Here is a 17,091-nt window from a genome sequence, read left to right as displayed (position 1 = left end):
TGCAGTAACATTTGCAGGTAGTAAATATACTTAGCTTGAAACACAGGGCTCACTTTGCTGTTTTACATTGGTGTGTCTTCACCCAAGTTGGCCAATTTTTATGAAATCAACTCTTGTAGCTAGCTGTGGACATTCTGAGAGAATCGTATTTTTAAAGTGTGGGTCATCTTAGAGTAAAATTTAAGGAATTGTGAATAAGAAAAAGAAAACCAATGTGTATAAATTCCATTTGTAGGCCATGCAAGCTATTTTTAGAATCCTTATTCTTGGTTTTAAAGGTATAAAATATTTAAATATTATTAATTATAAAAAACAACAGGAAATTATACAGCATACAACAATATCCTTTAGATAATTAGGCATCATAGTATCTCTTTTCCCCAAATTGTAAGAAACCCTTAGAACCCCACTACCTTTTAAGATGAATCTGCTATTACTATATAAAAATATTTGTACTGTCTTGATTTTCAAATGTTTGCACATACCAAACTTAGAAGTTTGTATCTCCCATCCGTGACAGGTGAGTAAAGTAGGTGATATTATTGACATCTATCAATGGAATTAGGATTGTAACTCTAAGTTTACTGATATGTCCAGGTAGTCATGTTTTCTTTGTAAGAATAGCAGGAATATTAATCACACAAAATCTAAAATCTGTGCTTACCAAAATAAAATGATTGCTCTCTTGTTTTTCTCACCATTACTCATTACTGCAGAGGGTGAAATTCCTGGCCATACCCTTTTGTGGTGCTTCTGTGGACATTTAATTCTGTATTAACTGTATAAGCAGTGAATTTGGTCCAAACAGACCTACAATCTTACAGAAATATGCTAGGTTACAGTGGTGGTTTATTGTATTTAAAGTATATTAAAAACATAGCATCAGAAAAATATCAGTCAACCATCCTCCTTTTTTCTCTCCCATGAGAGCCTACATCCATACAATTAAAATAAAACCCCCAAACTGGAAGGAATGACACATTTGTTAGTTTGGGTCATTTCAGATGTTACCCTCTATCTCTTACTGTTTGGTTGTATCTTTGCTGCTCACGAATACTGAGAGATAATTGAATTCTTCCCTCTGTGTAGGCATAAGGAAATGGATTCCACATATTTTGTGCTATACCCTACAGTATAAAAACAAACACAAAAACAAAACAAGAAGTAACCAACAACTCCAACTCTCTAGGGTGAAAAAAGATCTTACAATGAAATCTAGATTTTCAAGCTTAATAACTTTTGTTTTTGCTTTTGTTTTTAATGAGAAGTCATGCTGTAGGTACTGATTTCTTCTTCTGAGATGGGCTTGTGTTTAATGGGGAAGGGAGAAGAGCAGGAGGAGAAAAACAGAAAAAGGGATGAATGAAGAAATCTATTAACAGAAATTTAAAAATAGAGTAGCATAAAAGCTATTGCTTGGTTGAAGACCTGATACAATTTTTCTTTTAATGTTTTTTTTTTTTTTCCCGAGAGAGAGAGAGAGAGAGAGAGAGAGAGAGAGAGAGAGAGAAAGGGGGGGGAGGGGGAGAGAGAGAGGGAGATAGAATCTGAAGTAGCCTCCAGACTGTGAGCAGTCAGGTCAGCACAGAACACAACGCGGGGGCTGGAACCCATGAACCACGAGATCATGGCTTGATCCGAAGTCAGAGGCTTAACCGACTGAGCCCAAACTTTGATGGTAATTAATATAACGGATAATATTTCTACATATTTAAATCAGAAGTTTGTCAATATAGGATTCCGATGGGCAAACAATAAACTTCCAATGAGCATTATTCAATGCTACTTTGTATCCATTTAGCATTATCCATTAGTACTTGTTTAATGTTACTTTGTGTGCATTCTTTCCTTAAAAGTTTAATGCCTTGTCAATAACTATATTACTTGGGCCCCTCAAAAATGTCCTCTAAATATTTCTCTTGTTTGTAGGAGATATTTGACCATATTTCTTCATCTCAGGTAGTGTCTTTTCCATGATGCTTTCTGTAATGGCCTCTGTGCTGCTTTAGTTTAAAAATACTGAATGTGAACACTGACGTAAAAACCATTACACATGCCCTTAACTATTCTCCTGGGAATTGATAGTTCTGAGTTGCTTTCTTTTCTTATTCCTATCTCCTGAAAACATTCCCCAAGGACTGAGATAGTTGAAGCTTTCTGTCGATTTGTTTTTAACTCTGGCTTTGTCTGGCACTCGTGTGTGTGCAAAGGGGCATACCGTCTCACATTGCAAGTGTTTCTGATTCTGGCTCTCACACTATCTTTACCTCAGAGACAGGTCCTATTCTGCTATTTGCATGTAAATAAATAAGGCCTGTTGTCACAGTTTTCTTAGTTTCTTAATGTATACCAAAAACTCTAGAAAATTCGTCATTGCCTTTAAATTTTTTTTGGCCAAGGAGAATTAGTTTTCTTTCTAGAGTCTCTTTGTGTGTTTGCACGTAAGAGAAAATATAAGACATTTTAGTTACATTGTCTTATTTTTAAAGCAAAATGTTGAAGAAATCAGGTTTCATTTATTGAAAAAAAATTATACAAAAACACTTATACATACAAAAATATGCTCACAAAAATTGAATTTTATGCTACCAATATGCATAGTATAAGCTAAAACAAAAAAGGAGATGGAAAATTTCATGGCTATTAGGTCATATTGTTCTTTGTTCATTTTTAATAAAAATAAAATGTACATAAACATTTACTTGTAGTAACAATTAAGAGTTAGCCAAAAGTTAGAAATAATAAGTTGATCATAAAAGTCAATGCTTTCCATGAACTAAATATTTTGGATTAAACTTTTTTCTAGAAATGATTAATACAGACATCAAATCTTCATTAATCTTCCTTATTAGATTATTTCCTCTTAAATGCATAGTAGATATTGATTTCTGACTTCTTGCTTACGGATAGCCCATAAGACAAGTTTCATCATCAATCCTTATGATTTATAAATATTTTACCCGGAATAACAATAGTTTTGGTGAATAAGCAAAATTTTATTAAAATTAGTGGGATATGATCTGGCTTCCATGGAATTTTGCAAAATAACTGAGCTGAAACAATGCACTGTAGGAGGCTATGGCTAATCCAACAGGCACATAATGCTAGGTTGTGAAATTGATCCTCTTTTAGTTATCATACTTTAGAAATAAAAGCCACATTTTGAATATCCTCATTAGAAAGGTTTAGACCGATAAAGCCTTTAAGAGCAAACCTCACAACAAAGCATTAAGCGATGATTTAGGCTTACAGTTGATAACCAACACCTTCAAGAAAGAATTATAGAAGCAATATGTTTCTTCAACAGCTTCAGATATTAGAGAACACAGTGCTTCGTCAGAGGGATCCGAAGAAATTGAGATCTGTCTCAAAGGCCAAAAGCTAACTGTGAAGGCTGACTTACCTTCTCTAGAAGTTTATTACATTCCTTTTGTTCTTTAAGCTCTTTCTCTTAGCTGTCAATGGGATAGGATGCACTTCCTTCGTAGGAACTCTGAAGTCATCATTGAAATAATTGACAGAATATGATACAGTATTTTTATGTAGGGAGGCTATTATGATACCAACACATCACATAGACAGTAATGGGCATCTAATTCTGCCATTCGTAATCCCCATGCTGCGAAGGAAAACCTTCTGAATCATTAAAAATTGAAACAAAAAATGAAGGAGTTGACTATTTGGTTATCTAAATTTGGAGTGGAAGGCTATCTTCAGTTACCTGAAATATCCTTCCCAAGCTCTAGTTCTCAGTCCCATTACATCCCACTGCATTTCTCATTTGCTGGCTCCTGTTGCCACACTACATGCTTAGGAAAAAACAAACTAAGTTAAGTCACGGTGGGGTGCCTTTTGTGAGGCCACTCAGAATAGGAAGAAAGAAAGAAAGAGCAAGCTAGAGATGCAGAGAATATAAAGAAAACAAACAAGGCACACACAAAAGGAATAAGGAAGGAGAAAACATCACCAGGTCAAGAATCATAAAATCACATACATTTAAAAATGTTTGCTGCTAAGTATTATTGGTCTTCTCTGGGGAGAAGCCGGAAAATCAATTTCGAATTAATAAATTCTCCTTTCACAAGCTCCTCCTGAAACTCAAAAAAAGAGCTAATGAAAAATCTTACAGCCACCCCATAATTACAGCTTTTACGCATATGCAGGATGGTCATACTTTTTGCATCAGAAATGGCATTCTTTTCACTTCCTGCCAAAAGTGCCCCAGTACAGCAGATAGGGAGTTTAAGAATTTAAGATATTCAAGGAAACCTTTCCACCCCTGGCACACCACTTCCTTCCTGAAGGAGGCCTGTGCCCTGGGGAAAGGCCTAATCCCAGACCCTTCTGCTCTTTCTAGAAGGCCTGAGCTGGCCCTGCCAATGCTTCTCCCGGGGGTGGAGGTGAAACGGGTCCGCCATTGCTGCTCCCACCCCCTCCCTTCATTCCCCCTCCGCATTCGAGTCCGTTTCGCAAGTTGCCACCTGTTCCCGCTGTATCCCCGGTTCGTGTTTTCACACTGAGGAAGTGCACTCAGCCTGCAGCATCCCTCCCTGTCAAGGCAAGGCAGCCCAGTGGCTAAAGCAGGGCGTTTTGAACCTTCTGGAGGTGGTGTCACTAGGATGTTACAAAGCCCTTCTCCCCAGCACTGTTCTTCTGGGAAGGAGAATTCGTCCCTTCACCCCTGTGTCCTACTAAACGGCAGGTCTGGAAAGATTTTACAGCTTCAGGTCTTTCTCTGACAGTCCTCAGCCCGGCCCTGAGGCTCCGTCCTCGTCAGGTGAGCCCTACTTGGACAAGGGGGCCGCTGGCACAACTGTCATTTAAGCCACGCCAGAGGCTCTCGCCTCTGGCACTCCAGGGCAAATAAATAGTGCCACCTGGTAGAGTCGAAACTGGTGCTTTAAAATGCAAATACAAACCCCTCCTACATTTGTTGTCACATCACTTCTCCACGATTCCTAGGCAGGCGGTGGATTCTGCGCCCGGGAGAAGGGCTGGGGGGACGCTGCCTGCTGGTGCAAAAATAACCCCCGAAGACGCGAGCCCGGTACTCGGCAGGAGCTCTGCAGCCTGTGGATGCCCGCTGGGCGGCTGGCTGTCCCCCGGGAGCCCCGCGGGGCTGGGTCCGCTCCCCCGCCTCACGCCGGGCGGCGGGAGCAAGCCGACGCCGACTTTGGGAGTTCCTTTCTGCCTTGTATGGAGGGCTGCTCCGGGCCCGTCTCCGCCCGACTGCTCTGACGCCCAGCCCTCCTGCTGCCCACCCCCAGCCACCTCCCTCTGACTTGCCCGGAGAAGCCAGACGGAGCCTCTCGCTGCCACAAGTCTCTCCGCCTGCCATTCCCCCATTCCTGCATCCACCCCCACCCCCTCCCCAGCGCCGTCACCCCTCCTCCGCCCCCGCCTCCGCCTCCGCCTTCTCCCCAGCAATCAGGAGAATAAATCAGGCAGGAAACCGAGAGCGAGAGAGATAGCGAGAGCGCGCGAGCGCCGGCGGACTCGCCCAGGTCTGTTTCCAAAGTCGCCCTTGATGGCGGCGGAGGCGCGGCAGCCGCGGCGCGGAGCAGCAGACGCGCGCTAGTGGGTCCGCCCGCCGCCGCCCCTTCCCCCGCGCGGGGTTCGCCCCTGCCGCCCCCCGCGCCTGTCCGCGCTCCGGCCCCGGGCGCGCCAGCCCTCCGGACGCCCGCGGTCCGGGCGGACTGTGCTCCTGGTCCTCCGCCCGCGGTTTCCAGCACCGCTCCTTCCCCCGGCCGGGGAGGGAGGCGGGATTGATCTTCGATCGCGAAGATGGCTGCTGGCTGCCTGCTGGCCTTGACTCTGACACTTTTCCAATCTTGGCTGATCGGCCCTTCGTCGGAGGAGCCGTTCCCTTCGGCCGTCACGTAAGTCGCCGGGCCGGGAGTGCGGGCCGAGGGGTGCGGCGGGAGCTGGGCGCGGGGACCGTTCCCGACCAGCGGGGCTTTTCAGCCCGTGGGGGTGGGGAGCGAGCCGGGCTCGGATCTGGAGAGGCCGGGGTGGGAGGTGCGCGCGGCTCGCCGCCGGAATGCGCGCCGAACCGGCGTCTCGGGCGCCTCGGTGGGGCCGGGCTGTCCCGGGAACCGTCCGCCGCCGACGACTCGCGGCGCCGCCGCCCAGCTCTGCAAGGATCCCTACACTGAAAGAGTTTAGCTGTGCTGGGGCGAAAAAAGTTTCCAGCCAGATACCCGCTGTCATCAGACTCAGTCCGGTAACAAGTTGCGTTTGGGTGGGTGTTTTACAAATAGGTAATTTCTGGCTTGCTAGGGCAGCGTGGACTCTTCCCTCACTTGGCCCTGGGGGATGCTCTCCCGCTGCTCTGGTACCCAAACTCGTTTAGGTCCCAAATTACTGGGCGCACTTGACAGTCATTCTCCTCCGAAGAGTGCTCACCCAACGCAGCTGAGAGTGCTGTCCACCTGGGGGTCTCGCAGGTCCTGGGACCACACCATCCAGCCTCCTCATCCTGCATTTGAAGCATCTAAGTGCCGGTAGACAAGCTTTTCCTGTTCTTAAAATGAATAGAACCTATTCTTTGAGGGAGGGATGATCGTCTCCAGAGTCTCCTGCAATTTTCTCTTATTTTTAACATTTCTAAAATAACTTAAAAAATTCGCTGCTGCTCTGGAAATAGAGCGCTTAAAGGTAACTGTATAGTCACACGGCAGGAAGGGAATGAAAAATAATTCTCTTCTCTTGGGTTTGAAAAAAGAAGGAAAGTCAGTAGCTCATAAAAATATATACACGTTTTAAAATGCGCTGAATAGCCTATGGGGCAGGTTGGGAAAGCATTTATTTTGCTTCTTAAAGGTACTTTAAAGCTTCTAAGAGTAGGTGATCTTAAATGGATGAGTCACTTTAATGCATTTTACATAACAAAAACAAAGCCCAAGGTAGCCTTCCCGGTATTTATGCTGTTGGGAATTATTTGCTGTCCTTTGTTAGCTGAGTGCTGAATCCTGGAGTTTTTGGTGGATGCTAACAGTGAATCTTTACCAGTCGAAACCCTGCAGCTCTTATTTAAGATGCAGCTTTTAAAGTATTTATTACATTAGGTGCCGGTGCAAGAATCTGAAGGATGCCCATTCTAACCCGGAGAAGGGGAGTGTCTAATATTTTTCGTCACTGATTTACAGTCATGTCCCTTTTTAGATAATCTTCCATAAAAATGATTGCAGATCCTTTTTGTTATGAAGCGAAAGGGAAAATACCATCTGTAGGTCTTAGTTTAATTGGCAGGAAGTTCCAAGCGGATATTTTGAAATATATAGAGTAAGAATTACTTTAAAGATGCTTCAGAATAATTCACTCTTAGTAGGCAATTACACTTTTAGTGATTTACTTTTTTCTTCTTTTTGTAGCTTGGCCTATAAAGCTAGAACTCAAGTGACTCCCTTGCGTTTGTGTCAAATGAAGAAGTGGCTCTTTAAAAAGGAATCATTGTGTTCAGTTTACATGCTTTTAACATGTTGTTTTTTTAACTGACAATTTATCAATATTTGTTTCATTCGGAGGGAATACACCATCACCCCATTGGGGAAAACGATGGCTTTTTAAAGTGCAACAAAATACAACCTTCTATTCCTGAACATCCCATTGTAAAATATTAATGAACAAATCCTTATTTTTGAGAAGGATATCTACAAAAAATGTTTTCCTAAAATTAAAATAATTCAATGTTTACTGTCAGAAATTCACTGGAGACCAGAAAGAAAAATAATTGGTGAAAAAAGGAATTAGGAAACCACAATTTCTTTTCTTTGAAAGGATTTGAAATTTATTTTTTAACAAAGGAAATTGAAGACATTTTCAAATAGTGAAACGTTAATTATTTCATGGAATAAGCGCTTAATAAAAGACCTTGTAGAGCTAAGTCAGTCTCCTGTAGGTATAATATTAACACTATTTTTGTAAGGCTTCTGCATCTTCAGTAATTCATTTGAAAAGTTAAAATACCATCTTCTAAGGACAGGAGAAATGATAGTTGACATTTGTCCTTCATGGTAGATTTCTGAATAAACTTCATGAAATTTTAAAAGGTACAGTATTAATTTCACCAAGGTGTGCCATTTGCTTTTCTTGCAAGAAAACAATTCATACGGAGTGTTTACCATGATAAATCTCAAATAGTTGGGAAAAAATTCAAGTTTATAAAAACTCAGTACAAAGATTAGAGTATCACTGAAGGCAAATTATTACAGTCCTATTTCTAAATTTGTCTAGAAATCATTAATAAATTCTTTTGTTTTTTGACAATTTTACTTTTCCCAGAAAAAGTGGTATAAATAGTTTTTGAGTAGTTTAAGAGGAGAAACATGCCATCGAGACAGTATAAAATTAATTGTGCACTCAGTGGGTGGGACTTGAGTTAGAATTACTAATACAAACTTTTAATTTTTTTAGCTAGTGTTTACAATAATATTAAAGGCTTAAGTTTTATTATAATAAAAAAAGAAATAGTGTATCATTCTAAATACCTTCTTTATTTTTTATGCTTTAGCGTATATTGTTATGCAGCATATTCTTCTTGATTAAAGTACAGTAAATGTGATTAAAGTTATAGTTCTAACACCTAACCCTGAAATAATGAAGTGTTGTTTTTGTTTTTTTTTTTAACCCTACCAAGAAAGGAATTTTGATGCAATTTTTTTTTTTTGCTGTTAGGTTTTTCTTCTGGAAATGATTGTCTCAGTAAAGTGGGAATCATAAATATGCCATATGGTAGCAACCATCTAATGTATATTGGTTTATATATAAATGGAAAACACATCATTTTTATGTTATAGTACGCACATGTTGTATTGGTAGTTTAAGATACAGTTTTCAAAGAGGGAGTTCTTGCTTGTTCTAGAAATAATTTCTTGGCACATAATCGAAAACACTTCTATTTTAAAACTCTGGATAATATGTATTTGGCCAGTATTGTAATGCTAATTTAAATCTGTTGCTTTTTATTTTAGAATCTATTTACAAATCATATTTAAAGAAAAACACTGTAGTGTAACTACTGTTAATGTTAAACTTTTATCTCAGTCATATCAAAATGCCAATCAGCCAAGAATAATTGGCTGAGAGCCCATTGGTATATGGGGATTTTAATATAAACTAATATAAACTTTTAATATAAACTGTGTAATAGAATAAATATATTAAAATAATATATAATTATATAATATATATAAACTGTGTAATAAAATGAATATATTAAAAAGAATTATAGCTATCTACAGGAAAAAATATATCTCATGAGAGAATAGTACTTTGGGGTTTAAATACTTGAGATGTAAATATTTTTTGTTATTTGACAAATATACATTTAAAGACTATGGAAAATAAATTTTTTATTTGTGTCATAACAGTGGAATGCATATCTTTTTCATGTGTTAGAAGTGACATAATTATTTTCATGTGAGCTTAACAGTTTCTGTTCACGTACTACATGCACAAGGAAATGTGCCCTAAGATGAGATATGAGATAAAATATTAAGTGTAAATTAAAACCTAAAAACATTGAACATTAATAAATCCCTTTCTCAGATCTTTAATTTGTTCTCATAAGCTTAATCGTAAGATAACATTTATTATTCCACAGGTGTACGTTTAAAATATGCAACAATACATATATTTTTCAGGTAAGTAGTAGCATGATGTTAAGTTTCTTAATGTTTATATTTGGGTATATGTGTAGCTATTTGGATTGGCATTTGAATGAGCATTAGGCAGAATGTAATGTATATAGTCTAAAGAATTTTTTTGAAAGGTACATGAATCTAAGGTTATTATGACTTACAAAAAAGGAGATAAAATGTACCTTTATTATTTTGTATAGCTTTCACTATTTGATTTTAACTTAATAAATGTATATAAAATTAGAATCTATAGCACGTTGTTCATTGTGAAAATAGAAACTTTACCACTCTTTTTCTTCAAAGAAACCTGACTACACAGATACTTTTCTATTTTTTGTCCAACATTGATAAAAAATAACCTAATGAAATACTCTTCATTTTTGGATTTACACCTGGTAAGGTTTTGCAAAAATATAAAAAAGACATGCAAATTGTGTATTCAAATTTACTATTTACTTTTAGAAGTATATATAAGAAATAGCAATGCATTTAGGAACTTTTAAAATAACTTAAAATATTGTACCCATAACAAACTATTATTAAATTGATATGTTTTCTGGAGTACAATTATATAGAACACATACACAGAAATTTCTTTTTCGTATTTGTTAATAGAGATACAGATTTCCAAGAAAGCAATCTGTTCTTCTCAATTCACATCTTGTTTTCTAGGGTCTGTCTTCAAACTACTTATAACCTTAAAATGGAGACTTAAATGGTTAAAATAAAATACCTTAGGGAAATCACCTGATTTGTTTATTTCCTTCATTATCTTGCAGGCATAGACATAATCAGAGTTCTAACGTAAATCATACTCAGAAGTTTGAAAAAAAATCAGAATTTGTTTCATTATTTCTAAAAAGTAACATCTGGTTGTTACTGATGTGTCAGCCTTCCATCATTTGTAATAAAAGAGCTGTTTGTTGTTGTATTTCAAAAAAGCATTTAAGCTGCTTATGGTGGGGTAGGAACTCTGTTCTGTTACCTCCAGTCCGCATTTGCGGACTTGGCTTGGAGTGTGCATCAGACGCTGTGTCCCACAGTGTCAGCCACTTTGTCTTTTCATGGACTATGTTTAGTACCACAGATGTTCCCAAGCCTTTCATATGGTTGCTTTCCAGTAAACTTGGAACTGTATGGAGATGGTTGACCGTGTAGCTTACTCGTGATTTATTTGTGTGTGTGTGGGGTGGGGGGGGGGCACAAAATCATGAAACTGGTTGTGTCATATTTACAGATTTGAAAAAAAAAGGCAATTGACTTTAATGTCAACTGAACTAAAAATGGTGTAGTACCTTGTTGAAACTACGATTTTTACCTTTCCCGTGAGGGTTCAAAATATCAACATAGCATAATCAAGATAATTTGTCTACTTTATATTATAGCATTTTGTTTATTAGGGAATATTTCTGTGTGTGTGCACATATTACATACATACAAATGTGTGTGCGCACACATATGTATTTTTTTAACCTTCGTCAAGTGGTTTGCTGGGGTAGAAAAGCCTCACTAGGGCAATTTTATTAACAAGTTTCTGCCAACCCACAACTGTTTTTAGGGACTGAATCTCTTTCAGAATATTTTTATAACACTAGCATTTCAAAATAATTTGTCAAGAATCAAATGAGATATTGTATACAAAAACCAGGTTGTAAAATGCTCAGTTCCTGTAGAGACAAGTTATTAACATAATTGATGACTAACAAATGAAGTATGATTCTCAAGAAGCTGTTGTCGTCTTTTTAACAAAATAACTGTGGGAAAGAAGGTATTGCACTTGAAATGTTGGGCACCTATTAAAAGGCCGTTGCATACTGAGCCATTTTTATTTTTGCTATTTAGATGTGGGATACTTAGAAATGTGTACAAATTAAACCTTTGGTGTGACATGCTTTAGGAACAAAGGATAAGTGTGAACAGTTTTAAAAATGTTATTTGCAAATATAAACTTTTAGATTTGTGTAATTTGTAGTCATTCAATATTATTGCTCCCTTAAAATTGCCATTTATACAGATTTTAAAGAGATAATAAACAAGGAAGAGGTTGACACTGTGGCCTTAACAAACTGGCACACTTTTACAGTTAATTTCAATAATGCAGAATCAGGTTGTTACATATGAAGCAATATTTAAAGTTCTCTTTGAATATGAATGCGGTATATTTCTGGCTAAATGTTATTTTAACATTTGCTTCTGCTGATTTTTTTTAACCATATGCTTCTGCTGGATTAAAAAAATAGAATACATTTTAAATTCTATATCATAAATGGAAGAACAACTTAAACTAGAAATGATGGCAATGGATAATAATGGTGTTGTCCATTTAAATGCTTCTGATTTGGGGATAATCTTACTGTCAATTTGAAATTCTTTTTTCCTGGGTAATTAAAAATTTATTATAGTTGTCTCCTGGCAAACTGAAAAAGAAAAAAAAAACTCCTGTATTCTTTTATTCAGATAATTAATTGCTTCTCTGTCTCTTTCATACACCTACACATTTACTGTTAATCATAATTTATTATTATTTGCATATAACACCAGATCAAATGGAGAGTTTTTGGTTTGTTCTCTCCCAAGTTACCCGTGATTAAACCTCAGGGCCTACTTCTGTGAATCTTCTTTGACTATTTCCGAGGACTTTCTCTTACTCTCAAATATTTCTCTCTATTGGAAAATTGTTGAGGGATTCTGATGCGCTCATAAATCTGTTATACATGATCAACACTTGTCAAACAGTCTAGACAATTGTTTCCTCTGACATTTGCCCACATACTGTGGGGGATAATTAGGGGAGAGAGGAGAAAGAGCTAATAAAATTGTTCTTAGGTGCCTACTGTCAGGCTATATAAAGGGATGGTTAGGCATTAATGATGTCTTATTTTGAGGGTTAAGGGAAGAATGGCTCAGTAAAATAAATGGGCTTAGGCACACTTAGAAAATCTGTCTTAGAAAAGCCATCAAAAGGTGTTGTGGTGAAAATGCCATGAGAAATGACGCATGTGTCTGTGAGGCAGACAAAGGAGCTTTCTGATTTACATGGTGCAAATTTACATTAAGGATGCTAAAGGGGGCGATTGGTTATTTTTTAATTTTCATTTTTTTGCCCATTTCCCAAGTGAGTGTGGTTATCCTAGAAATTATGTTGACCACACGTAATATTCATTTATAGAGGCCTAAATATTTATACTATGGACACGCACCTTAGATACAAAAGACAATGTAATTGTCTAGATCTCAAAAGATAGAAGCAATTAAACATTATCTTTTTAGGAAACCCATGGGAAAATGGTTAATTGGATAAGAAACATTAAAGTATAACACTTTAGTAAAAGCTTACTGATCATCAAAAAAAAAAAAAGGAAATTCTAGGAGTCAATTTCTTCAATTCGATTATAAGAAGTGAAATAACTTTGCAGGTAGGTAGGCTTCTAGTTAGTACGTTGAAGACCTCTGACCTCTAAGTACATAGTACATGTTATATTTTAAAAATATTTCTAAGTTACTCTCTTTCTTAAACATCTCTTTCTTCAGATATTAACATCAAATGTAATTTAATGGTTAATGTAGTTATTAAGTGCCAATTATGTAGTGCACTGAACTATATACTGAGTATCCAAACTGAGGAAGGGAGTCCCCATTGAAGGCATTTACATTTCAATGCCCACTGTAAAGCTGTGGGATCTGTCAGAGCATGAGCAAGGAGAAGCACCTAGCATGTTGAAGAAAGTCTGCTTTGTATTAGGCATAGGGCTTCTGGGTGGGAAGAGATGTTGTTGGGATGGGGCCATTGGTTTTGAGTCCAGGTTATATGATGTTTGCATCAGGGCTCTATTTCTACCTCACCCGAGGTAAGGGATGGGCAGCGTTCACAGCAACGTGGAAGTTTATGGGATCCCAGCGCTACATTCACAAACAAAGTTGGTCTTCCTGCTGAGATTTGTTCGCATTACAAATAAAAGTAATATGTTTTGAATCACAGTTTGTAGGGCCATCTGGGTGGCTCGATAGGTTGGGCATCCAACTTCAGCCCAGGTCATGATCTCACCGCTTGTGAGTTCAAGCCCCGTGTTGGGCTCTGTGCTGACAGCTTGGAGCCTGGAGCTTGCTTTGTATTCTGTGCCTCCCTCTCTCTGTGTCCCTCCCCTGCTTGCACTCTGTCTCTCTCTCTCTCTCTTTCAAAATAAATAAAGATTAAAAGAAAAAAATTGAATCCCAGTTTGTAGATGACTATTTCAAGAGGGCTGATAGCTAAAGCAGAGATGTCGAGAGCCCTTAGTAAACCATTGCAGCATTCCCAGAGTGAGAGATGCCCAGGGTCCACAAAAGATTAGTGGCAAGGGGACAGCAGAGCAGACATGAAACCTGATCGAGAAGTAAACTTTCAGGTGCTGTGGGATTTGGGGAATCAGGAAGAGCTAAGTCAGAGATCATTCTAAGATCTCTATTGGGTAGATCATGCTACAGTGAACTTTGTAGACTAGAGAACACGGGACGAATGATGGGGGTGAATGAAGGTAATCGTTTCACTGTTGGACATCCGTGTCTCTGTAGACTATTAAGTGATTAGAAATATGTATCTGTAGGGGCTTTGGATAGAATAAGAACAGTTCTAGTAGATATTGCAGACAGAAGCATGGTTTCAGTGCCTTGAGGAGTTGGTAGCAGGTGAGAATATAACAGCAAGTGCAGATTATTCTTTCAAGGAATGGCATTGTGACAAAAGAGAGATATAGGCAGTTTAGAAAAGAAAGTTTAAGGGAGTTGGCATTCTTTTCTTTACAGTATTATGAGTTTTATTAGGTCATTTGGGACTGTACATAGCAGAAACCCATAGGACTATGTTAGATCAAAAGAGGAAATGTTTTTCAATGGTAGTGGCTGGATGATTAATCATGGGAGTTAAGGTCAAGGATGTATCAACAACTGCCAAAAGGGGTGGGGCTGCCGTCAGGATCACCTCTCATTCCAGTCTCTGGTTTTCTTTAAGTCGTCATTGACAGAAAAGAGACAGTTTTTAGAAAAAGGCTCCTGGAGGGTGGGGAAGGTTGTAGACACAACCAAATAAGTGCTACCAGACAGGAGGGTTGGGTTTATCAGAGGGAGAAGGCCAAATGGCGCAGATGAGAGATGAGAGAGGCCATGATTGATGCGTGAGTGTTCTGACAGAGGCAGGTGAGGAAGGGATCAAGAGGAAAAACAATGTCTTACAAAGTAACTTCTGAAATATGAAACAGCCTTGAGAATTAGAGCAGATGGTTGGAATATTGGATAGACACACTTTTAATTTGCTGGAGATGTTTTTAGAGAAGTGTTCCAAATTATAGATTCCATCCTCAAGAAGGAATGACATGATTCAGAAATGTAATACATACACATCAGTAATGTCCAAATTTTGAGATGCACCAACTAGTGTTTTTCTTTATTTGATAGTGACAAAACTCCAGTTCCCCACTAGAGTCCCTTGGGACACAGCAACTTTTGGCTCCCTTTTGTCTTTTTCTTCTACCTTGTTTTGGAGAGATTATGTTGAAGGTCTATGTGGTTTTGCGGTTTTAATATGTGCATTTGTTTACGGTAGAAAGATGACAGGTATCAGTGAAAAGGGAAAAAAAGCAAATAGTTCTTTTGCCAATTTAGCATTATATACTTGTTACTTGGTATATTGGGGTGCGTTTACTGTCAGTGTCTAGTCTTAAGCATGGGGCAGAAATTTGAATTGCGGCAGATCGTTTTTGAGAAAACAAAATAATGAATGTGATAGGATAACAAAGCACTGGCAGGATATTCCTGCAAAGCCTGTCCCTCGTCACCCCTTACAGAGGCATGTCATGTCTCCTGAAGGTCTGGAAATCACTGGGGCAGCTGCCATCACAGTGGTTCCCTGAGTTTCCAATATGACTGAGTGAATGGAGAGGATCGCAGGTGCCACTGGATCTAAGAATCAGTCTTGATCTCATTGGTCCCAGCTCGGTGTGGAAAAACCACTTTTGTGGTTTGTAACAAGAGATGAGAAGAATCAGATGAGAAGAATGGGCTATTTATTTCCCTTTTGTGACTTTGCCCTTTTTTCTCTCCCATAGGTATTCACACTGTATTTAAGCTAATTTTGATGTCTCTCCTGCAGAATGTCTGGACACTAATTACTGACAACTATCTTCCAGTCATTGTAATATTGCTTCCTGATCATTGTGAGCTTCTTCCATATGCCAAACACTGTAAAGTAACACTGCATGTTTTTTAAGCAATCCACCTTTCAAGCCAGTCCCTTAAGATAAGTATTAGTATCTTCCCTGTTTTGCAGATGAGGAAAGTGAAACTTAGAGTATGAAGAATGTTTCTGAATTTTCTTAGGAGCTAAAATTAGATCCCACCTGGCTTGATACACCGTCTTACACTTACCTGCTGTAGTTTGCTGCCATTTTACGGCAGGAGCTTTGGTATGTTAGCATCCGCCCTGGTCCACTTGTGGATGGCTGCACATTCCAGCAGTGAGGTCCAGTGGAAAGAGGAGCCATTGTAAAGCAGAGCAAAACTAACTCTCAGTTTCAGTTTCTCCATCTACAGAACAAGGATAATATTAACTTAATACTGAATCACAGTGTTATATTATGAGGATCAAAGGAGAGGATGCTTGGGGATCTCTGAAGGACTGTTTAATGGGCAGGCTTTATTATTTGTACCACATGTGATTTTTCTGCCTTCAAGAGATCATGAATTGATGACTAAGGTTTAGCGAGCTAGATTATTGTGCTAATATATCACTCGGGCCATTAGAAAAGCCTGAAATGAATGGGAAGAGGAATTGCTTAGCAGGCCTTAGAAATGTCTCTTCTTAAAACTTGTGTAGCCTTTAATCATAAACAGGAGATGAAAGGAGTAGAGGGAATGAAGTGTTCTGTCTCTGGGTCAAGGACACAACCTGTGTCCTAAAAGGGACCGTGAAGACAGCAGAACCATAGAGGATTTGATGTGTTTTATCTTGACATTTCGGCCAGCACCTGTTGTATGAGAAGCGTGCCACAGGAGGTTGAATCTATTTTTAAAAGTCATCCCTTTGCTGATAACCTCTCATTTTCAAACAAAGATGTGAGTTTTCAGCTTCAAGACAGAATATTGGAAAGTTAATAAAGCCGTGTGTCCTTAATGTTTATAGAAATGATTCCAGACATCCCTACAAATTGGGTGAGCACAGAATAGTAAAATCGAGACCAGTTGCATTTTTAGCAACCAACACAGAAGTCAGTCCAAATCTGCCAAGAGCATCCTGGAAAAGGCCAATTTTCATTTGACTCATCCAACTGATGATTAGTTGGACTCATTTAATGCCACCCCTTCCCTTTGCAGTATAAAGGGAGGTCAGCGTATCACAAACTCTTATCTTGTGTGGTGAGATATTGAACACCTAAATAAAATTACTCCTGCCCATGTTTAATCGATTCCTGGAGGAAAG

General features: G+C 38.8%; 1 protein-coding gene across 6 annotated transcripts in view; it reads left to right on the top strand.

Annotated features, from left to right (window-relative positions):
• Window positions 1-5,784: 5,784 nt before the first annotated feature.
• Window positions 5,785-17,091, top strand: part of CACNA2D1 (calcium voltage-gated channel auxiliary subunit alpha2delta 1) — a 494,284-nt gene continuing 482,977 nt past the window's right edge. For all 6 annotated transcript variants that reach the window (XM_047096155.1, XM_047096153.1, XM_047096154.1 and 3 more), the window contains exon 1: window positions 5,785-5,879. In XM_047096155.1, coding sequence (XP_046952111.1) covers window positions 5,785-5,879 — 95 coding nt within the window. The remainder of the gene's footprint in view (window positions 5,880-17,091) is intronic.

Source organism: Lynx rufus, unplaced genomic scaffold (genome assembly GCF_022079265.1).
Source record: "Lynx rufus isolate CCGP_SWC_20201006 ecotype Redwood Valley unplaced genomic scaffold, mLynRuf1.p SCAF_4, whole genome shotgun sequence".
NCBI classification, from domain to species: Eukaryota; Metazoa; Chordata; class Mammalia; order Carnivora; family Felidae; genus Lynx; species Lynx rufus.
The sequence above is the reverse complement of the archived record's forward strand: the minus strand, read 5'-3'. Positions and strand labels throughout refer to the sequence as shown.